Consider the following 9,087-nt stretch of genomic DNA (forward strand, 5'->3'; position numbering starts at 1 on the left):
GTTAATGATCTCAGACCAGAAGAACTCAACTGATGTTTTCTCACCAGTCTTATTTATAAGACTGTTTGCATTAATAATGAGGCGAATGCTGGGATCTGTGGGAGATAAACTGTCTCTCTGCACATTGGTTGTCCACAGAAAGTCAGAATACATCATAGAAAAGATCAACCATTTATCAGAAGAGATTTTTTTGATGGTTCTATATCAATAAAAACTGAAAGTTCAGCAAAAGCTCTAATTTTAGGAAGCTAATATATTTATCGGTATTGATTGGGGACCAGATGAGCCCTCCTAAAACACCATCTGGTCAGCTGGGAAAACAACTCCCACTGGGACGACCCCATGGCCTCTAACCATCTGCACAGGACCTTAACCTTTAAATAGCCGGCCTACAGGAAGTATCGCCCCCACACCCAGCCCCAGGTGTTCAACCACCTCAGTATGGATAGATGGTCATTCCTGGTGGAAATACAGACTAATACACCAGGAAGTTAAGTCTGGGTCACGAGAGAACCTTAATAAATTACAAAACATTAAAATGTATTTCTGTGCAAAGATTAACATCCTAAAACAATTTAATAAGCAAAAAAAATATTTAAAGATGACCTATTATGCTTCATTGAAAAGGTTAGGATACGTCTATGGGCTACTCAAAACATGTTCATCACATTTTCTTTTTATCAAATTCATTCTTAGATGATGCGATTTTAGTCTGGTTCGTTCTTCCTATTTTGAGCTGTTTTAGGAACAGCTCAAAATGTTCTGTAGGACACTTTAAATCCATAGTAAGCTGCTGCTTACTTTGGTTGCGTAATTATATGACAAAAATCTTTGAAAGGCAGAAGCAGGGCCTCCTGCACCATCAACAAGAATGCAGTAAGAGGTTTCTGGATGGTAAGTCAAGAAGAAAATACCTGTCTTTTCCAGCAGCCATTGTACAGCAGTAAAATCAGCTGACCAAAACTGCTAGAACTTTGCTTGGGTTGCTAGGTAACAAGGCTGAGCTTGATTGGGGTTGCTTGGTAACATTGCACTGTGGCTCTACAAATCAGAGGATTTCGAAATGGCTCGTTTTCTGTCATGAAAAAACATTAACTTATCGACAAAAAATGGCTGGGTAGTTTTTGTTTTTCTTTTACTTGCTAAGGAGGTAGAACTCCTTAGCAAGTTGTCTGATGATGGTTTGTTTGTCTGTCCTGCTTCCCAGGAGCTGCTGGAGAAGTTCATGGAGGGGAACGTGAGTCTGGATGAGTTCATGGATTCGTTCCAGAGCTCCAGGACGACATACCACATCCGCCGGGCTCAAACAGAGAAGATCCAAGAGGACGTTCAAGCCCGGAAGCAGCCCAACAAAAGCAAGAGACCCGAGGAGAGCCGGGTCCCTGAGGTGAAGAAGGACTCCGAGCCGCAGCAGGAGCCTCAGCGGCCCAACGGCTTTGTGGCACAGGGGCCTCTCAGAGTGTTCCAGGTCCGATACGGCCTGACGCCAGCCATCCTCGTCCCCCATTATCCTGTTTCCCCCCCTGCCTCGGCGCCGAACCATCAAAACCCTGCCTCTGAACCCCCAGTGGCCCAGACCCACATCTTGAGCCCCAGCAGCCCGATCCCAGGACACGGCCAGCCAGTTGGCCTCCGGGTCATAGGCCAGCTGCCAGGCGGCTGGCCCGCTAACGGGCGGCCGGTCCGGGTGCAGCAGCTCTACAGACCCAACCCGCAGCAGCCCGAGCCGCCATACCGATAAGCTCCAGCAGGGGGCGGTAAAGAGACAGAGAGGTCTTCCAACCCGTCGGAGCCAAGCGGGGGCTGTCACAGTCACCCAGGCAGGCAGGCAGGACCGAGGTGCGACGTTTCTGTTGTCCCTCCATGGCAGGATAGCATGAGCAGAAAGGTAGAGAGGTGGCAGACAGGAGAGCCGGGGATGGGTTGGGATAACGGCTCGGGTTCAACTCTGGTGAGCTAATCTCCTCCAAAACATCCACTAATCTGCTTTCATTACTTCATAAAACCAAAACAGGAACAGCTGCTGTGTGCTGGTTTGAACCCTCCCAGGTCCCTCAACATTTTCTGCATTGTTGGTGCAAAAATATTTTCTTTTTTCTTAGGGAATTTGTATTCTCTTTTATATAATTTTTTTAATAAATGGAGCAATCTGCACCCCTTAACCATTTTTGTGCCATTCTGAATGTGTTCTTTGGTTATACCAGCTCCTGGGCCAGTCTTTAAAAAAATCCAGCCTTCTTCAAATTAAACAAAATTGGTGTGAAATCTTTAAAGGCCAACAAAATTATAACGACACAAACAAAAACTTCTGCTGCACAAACGTAACACAGATCATTGACACCATATTTCAAATGATTTTGTAAATATGGACCAGCTAGATGACCTTTGAACTCTGAAGATATTTATGCCTTTAAAATGGTAGTGGCACAAACGTAAATTTGACACAAATTTCGTTTGTTTTCTTTTGTTCTTTGCCACATTGTTTAAAGAAACAATGTGGTTTCAGAAAAGTTTTCATCCAGATGAATCTGCACAGATCATTGTTTTAAACATGCCAAACCCATTGGGGGCCGTGTAGCACACAGCTAAATTCTGTGAGCCAAATGGATTTCTTGAAAAGAAACATAACTTCCTGCTATAAACTAAACATGGTGCCCGGAAGTTCGATTGTCTGGACAGATATATAGGCTCAACTACTTTTAAATATCGTATTGGAATATAAAGTTATTAAAACACAAAATGATACAGATCGGGAATCGTGTCAAAGCAAGTATGTGGATTAATTTTTGCATTATTTGTCACAGACTGCGATGTGCAGGACCGTAGATCTGTTTTCTAATGTTCACACAAGCACAAAAACTGAGTTTTCGCAAATTTGAAGGGAGTTTTAATAAATAAATGGAGTTCTTGTGTGGATGAAAGGCAAATAAACATTTTGAGTCTATGAACACAAGATTTTCTATTTGCATATTTTAATCACTTAAACTGGAATTTAAGTGATTAAAAAGTCTGAAAATTTGGAAATATTATTTATTTAAAGACTGCATTTTATAATGGCACAAAACAAAATGGTGAGGAAAAAAAATGAAGGGACCTCAGAGAGTTGACCCATAAAAACGCAACCAAGAGAAGCTTTTTGTGTTTTCCAGCCCTTAGATAAGAGAGACGACACTGCTGCTATCGAAGCCCATCCCCATGGAGAACAACATGTTTTTAATCGTTAATTCAAATTATTTTCTAATATATTTTGTATTTTACAACAATGAATATGAAAGCACAGAGCAAAGTCAGATGTTGGAAGAAGAGGAAAAAGGATCTTATTGTTAGTCATACAGCTTGAAACAAAGAGAAGCTCATCCAGCTGAACGATGACGTCAGTAAAGTGGCGTTGGACATAAAGTCCTGTTGTTTTCCGTTTAAGACAGAGACCTTCATGCTTGGAGTCATTCCCAGGATTGGGTACGCTGCAGGATGTTGGAAGGAATGCGGCTGCAGACTCGTCTCTTTCAGCCTTTCATTAGCACGGCTCATCGGTGGGCGGCTTATTTATTCATGTAAATTCTGTTTTTTACGTCCAACTTCAAAGCCCCTTGTTTACCGAATGAGGAGCTGCTTCCTCCTTTCCAGGGAAGCCACTGTTTTTATTCCTGAGCCGCAAAGTGCGAATGTCACCGCTTCCCCGCCGCCTGTCCTGCAGAAATTTATGAAAGACAGCAGTTTGGCTCTGTTCTTAAACATAAGTTTGCTCATCGCTCATGGGTATCTCATAAGTGCATGCTTACAACAGCTTGTTCAAGTACATGAAAATGCCTTCAAAAAGCCAGCGCCCAGTTGCATAATAAACAATTAATTTGACTTCCTCTTCTAATTTGAAAAAGATCCTTAAATGGAGGGGGGAAAGTGAACGGTTGTTTCTGTGTTTAACACTTCATAACAAGGAATACATTTTTTGTTTAGTAGCTTTTCAGTCCCTGAACTTAATGTGTTTTTATTAGTGGTGCACCAATTTCCTTAATTTTGGGAGACCAGCACTTGGCTGATACTTCCCTATGAAAAGGTCTTATTGTTGCTAATTTAGTCACCACATTTAGCGACTTTTCTGACAAAAAAAAAAACAAACATCTGAATTGTCAGGTCTGGCTTTTTCAGTTCAACTTCAAAAATATTTTGTTGATCCCAAATGGAAATTAAATGTAACTCATTAATTTGAAGACTTATTGTAGATGGTGATGGCTGTTGGCAGAAAGATCTCTTGCAGGCGTCTGTCTGTATTACAGTGAGTTTGAAGAAGCCTTTGACTGAAGACGCTGTTTTCTCAACACAGACTCATGAAGAGAAGGCTCAGGGCAGTCCATAATTTTCTTCGTTTTATGAAGAGTCATTCATTGAGATCTTAGAATTTGAAAATGTGAAATTTTAAAATGATGCAAACATCTCAATTTTTGAATTTAAACATTTTAAAGAAAACTGCGATCAGTGCATCCCTAGTTTTCATGAAAATGATGCATTCTTAGAGCCATCTTTTAGTTGTAGCTAAAAGATGGCTCATGTTTGTCTTTAAAGCTAAAGAAAGGTTAACCTAAATTATCCTTTGAGTTCAAACTAAATGCTAATGATTTCTACACAGAATGATGAAGATCCTCCTGCTAGTTTCTGTTGAACAAAAAAGCGATAACTTCTTCATGCTTCCCCTCCTCCTCGGCTCATTTTGACTGAGGAACTGAGTGGCTTTTCTATTTTAGGCTCGTCTCTGTTTTGTCTGCTTTGTTGACAACAAATTGGTTTGTTTTGAGGGGAAAAAACACAATAGAGTTCAACAACAACCTACGGAAAATCTGTCAGGACAAGAAAACAGATTGGGAGGTGGAGAACATTCAACCTTTTTGTTCTCTTTCACATATTAAGTTTTGTTGTTTGTATTATTTAGTAAATTGAAATACAAATGAGACCTAAAACTACATCCCTTTTTATCATAAAGTATGAGAAAGGCTGCATGAAAAGAATTTGAAAGAAAGCTGGAAATATGCAAAAAAAATATTTATCCAGATTAAAGCTTTCTTGGGTCGTTAATGAACAGTATTTTTTTTTTTAGTTAAATTGACCTCTCACATATTTTAATATTTTTACATAAAAAGTTACCCTTTCATAATTTTATTTACAAAAATATTTTATCTGTAGCATTATCAACTTATCCATTTTCAAAAGAAAAAAAACCATTTGGAGCCTTACACGTCACATTTTCTTTATTTTAAAGACATAAAGTTAGATAACCATCTAGTTTAGGAAATTTATTTTAAAGAACCATTAATTTTCTCTACATTTAGGTTTGAGAATTTTCACTCTCGAGGTTTAATTTAAAAATAAAGATACAAATTTGCAAAAGAGGATAGTTTTTTTCCTGCAGGATTGAAAAGTATGTAAAAACAAAACACAGATTCCAACCAAATGACAAGAAAAACAGATCTAAAAGCATATTACTGGTACTTTTAGTATAACTTTTTGTGGAAATTAAATTCAAATATTGTAGAAAAACAGTTAAAAACCTACATTTGTGATATCTATATTTAAAACACTAGCTGGTCATTTTTATGTCTGACCCAAAGTCATTATGGAGCCGCAGGTTTCAGAAAACTGATTTAGGGTAATTAATCTTCAATGCTCCTAAACCCAAAAGAAAATTTTGTATACTGCAAAAACACCAAATCTTACAAAGTATTTGGGTCTGGTTTCTAGTGCAAATATCTTAATACAGTTGAAATTTGACTAAAGTAATTTTTTAAGCAATTTTTTTGTCAACAATTCATTAATTTTGATTGAAAAAAGTTAGTTCCACTGGTAAAAATGAAATGATCTGCCAGGAATTATTTACTTAAAACAAGCTCTACCTTTCTGACAAGCTACTTGTAAGTTAGTTTTGTTTTATTTCAACAGTACTGAGATCTTTGTAGCAGAAACTAAAATATTTAATGTACCTCTTGTTACGTTGGGCTTTGATGCGACTGGGCTCTGGCTTCAAACATGCTGTGCCCACTCAGGTTCTTATAAGGAAACAAAAACGGCTTCATAAGTTGTAGTTGTGGTGGCGATGAACTCAAGTCAGACTAAAAACATCAGTGAAACCAAATCACCATCGACTTTCCACTGTCGCTGTGAGAGTTTACTAAAAAAAGTTTGGAGTTTTGTTGTTTCTCACAGTCCTGATTTCTGTTTTTCTTGGTGTGTCGTAGTGACATGTGAAACTGGTGGTTCATGTCAGGCTGGATGTGTGTGAAAACTCAAATATTGATGTGAAGTGCTTGTTTTGTTTTTTTTTTTGTCCAGTCTGTACCTAAAGTGTGTTTTCTAAAGAGAGCTCGTCCCAGCAGCCTTCTTGTTAAAAAACCCAGAGCTAGACATTGGCCAGCTTTAAACGCCACGCAGGAATCTGACACGAAGCCGCTGCAGGCGCTCGTCAAAGCTGATCAGCGGTGCAGCGTGTAAGGCTGAGCTAATAATATCCTAGTTAGCTGATGCTTGTCGCTACGCTGGCGTGCGTGACGCATTCAAAACACGATGAAGCTCGTCGGCTCATCATCAGCTGTTTGATGTGATCGTGGAACCAGCACCAGCAGGTAAATAACTCTGGTTTCATCTGCCAGCAGAAAACATAATTATCCTTACAATGCTGTGGGTGAGCTTTCTGCTGCAGTGACTGCTACTTTCCAACCCAAGACCATGAGGCTAAAATATCTCATTTGATATTTTCCACTACTAAAACCAAAATGTGTGGACACCCACTGTATCCAGAAAGTGAAGCAGTTTGATATTGAGAGGGCTGGATGGAATCTGGCTTCAAATACACAAAATGAGGTTAGTCGTGAATTAAAATTGAAATATGCTGTTAATATGCTGTTTTCAGCTTAGAGACACTAGTTTTTCTGTGAAAACAGTTGATCGACATCAGAGTTATTTGCATCTAAAGGACTAAGGATATTGGAATCAAAACTAAGACTAAGACATGATTATTAGGTTTTCCAATTAAATTGAGATTAAAATAGGGTTGAACTGGGTTAAATAAAATGCATTCAAGCTCTGAAATGGTCCCGGCTATCAGTTTCAGACTTTGTGAAGGTCTTTCTTTGTTTTTTTCTTTTTTACTAATTTTCATTCTAATAAACAGTACTTGGAAAAAAATATATATTTTTACACACTCTGCAAAATGAGATCCACAGATTTTTTATTTTAATTTCTGCCATTAAATTGATTAAAGCTTTTTGTTTAAGGTGAGTTGGGATTAGCCAGAAAAGTGATTATATACAGACCTATTCAATAAATAATATCCTAATATTACGTATTTATTAAAACATACACTGCGCCGTTACCTAGCAACCCAAGCTGAGCTCGTGCCTGCTTGGTCAGCTGGTTTGACTACTGTATGAGCCGTACAATGGCTACTGGAAAAGACAAGTGCTCTGTTGTTGATTTGCCATCCAGAAACCACTTGCTGCATTCTTGTTGATTGTGCAGCAGGCTCCACTTCTGCTTTTCAAAAATGTGCGGTTGTATAATTGAGCCTCTGTTTGTAGCCATCTTCGCATGTGAGTGCAAACGTTGAGTTTTGTGGCCAGCAGCACATTATTTGGATTGAAAGAGACAAACAGCTTATTCTGAGGACTGAGCAGACTGAAATCTCATTATCTAAGAATTTTGCAAAAAGAGTAACGATGTTCAGGCCATAGGTCTATCCTTACCTGTTCAAGGAAGCATAATGGGTCACCTTTAAGACTTTTGCACTGTGCTGTTCAGAACTAGAGTATCACTACTGCACATGTCCAGATTTATAGCGGTAATAAATGTCGAGCAGCAGCAATAAAATCTTCACTTGTCTTCCTGTGAGCAGGTGTGTGGCTAAAAGGTCGCTGTTTTACATCAGGGGTCCTGATGGGAGGGTAAGTTATGACCACTCTGAGATCTCTCCATCTGTCAGTGAGGATACTCTCGCTCATTAAAAGCTCTGAGAGACAACTAGAAACCAGGCCGCCCACTGAAATATTTATACCCAGCACATTAGGCCATACTGTACTGAGACGTAAACATGATGTCCATCACTGCTGGCAGCTGAGGCGGTCGGTCTGAACACACAGATGTTTCCAAACGTGTGGGTGGACGCGAAAAAGTAAAGTTTCTGTCATTCAGACATTAAAATTTTGACGTTAAAAAAAGCAAAAATGTTTTTTACGTCCGAATTTAGCTCGGGAACCCTCCAGGACGGAGCAGCTGCTTTGCTCACTTTGGGGACTTTATCTGGTTCTCTTTAAAAGTAATTTTTAGCAACGTGGCTCAGAGGACAGCGTCAGTCTGTTGATCCATCATGTCAGTCCAAACTGAAATATTCAGGTCGATGGATTGGGAAGCAATCCTTTGTTTTTCCCTTGACGTTTAGCCTGACATTTCTCTCTCTCACCTCCATGAAGTCGCCTCAGGATTGAATATTTACGTTCGATGGATGGTTATTTTAAACTTGAACTCTTTGTGTTTGGATAGAATATTTGTTTTCAAGTTGAAGTGGGCGGTACTCGTTCCAAAAAATTAGCAAAAACTCCAACTTAATATGATCAATATGATGTCATATTAAACAATCGAAATTTGCTTCTACAATAAAATAAAACAAAACAAAGAATATTTAATTTCCACTTTTAAAAGATCATTTACTGTCCTTTACATTAGCCGTTAGCATTTTCCTTTTAATCATCTCTTTCTACCACATGTAGATAAGGACATTAAACTACATTTATGCTCAGGCAGAGTTTAAAATCCACAGGGTATCTTTATTCTTACTGGGTACTGAAGTTATTGAATCGGTGTCTAATTACACATCAGAAATCGATTATGAATGAAAGTAGCTGCACAGATTAATTAACAGCTAAATGGTTAGTTGAAATGCAGGAGGGCTGTGCAGTGGTTAGCTTTAATTGGTCGAAGCGAACACCGATTACTTTCCTACTTCCTGTCTCTTTGCAGACATGTAAATAAACCCATTCTATCACTTTCCCACAAAATGTCTTGATTTGTATGCCGGTCACTGCCTTTTGAACTGCATTATCAGTG

The 9,087-nt window shown here is 39.0% G+C and overlaps 1 protein-coding gene across 1 annotated transcript in view; it reads left to right on the top strand.

Moving 5' to 3' along the window:
* Positions 1-4,163, top strand: part of vps37d (VPS37D subunit of ESCRT-I) — a 47,356-nt gene extending 43,193 nt beyond the window's left edge. Inside the window, exon 4 of the mRNA XM_008428538.2 lies at positions 1,208-4,163. Coding sequence (XP_008426760.1) covers positions 1,208-1,741 — 534 coding nt within the window. The 3' untranslated portion in view covers positions 1,742-4,163. The remainder of the gene's footprint in view (positions 1-1,207) is intronic.
* The last annotated feature ends 4,924 nt before the right edge of the window (positions 4,164-9,087 follow it).

Source organism: Poecilia reticulata, linkage group LG14, assembly GCF_000633615.1.
Source record: "Poecilia reticulata strain Guanapo linkage group LG14, Guppy_female_1.0+MT, whole genome shotgun sequence".
Classification (NCBI taxonomy): domain Eukaryota; kingdom Metazoa; phylum Chordata; class Actinopteri; order Cyprinodontiformes; family Poeciliidae; genus Poecilia; species Poecilia reticulata.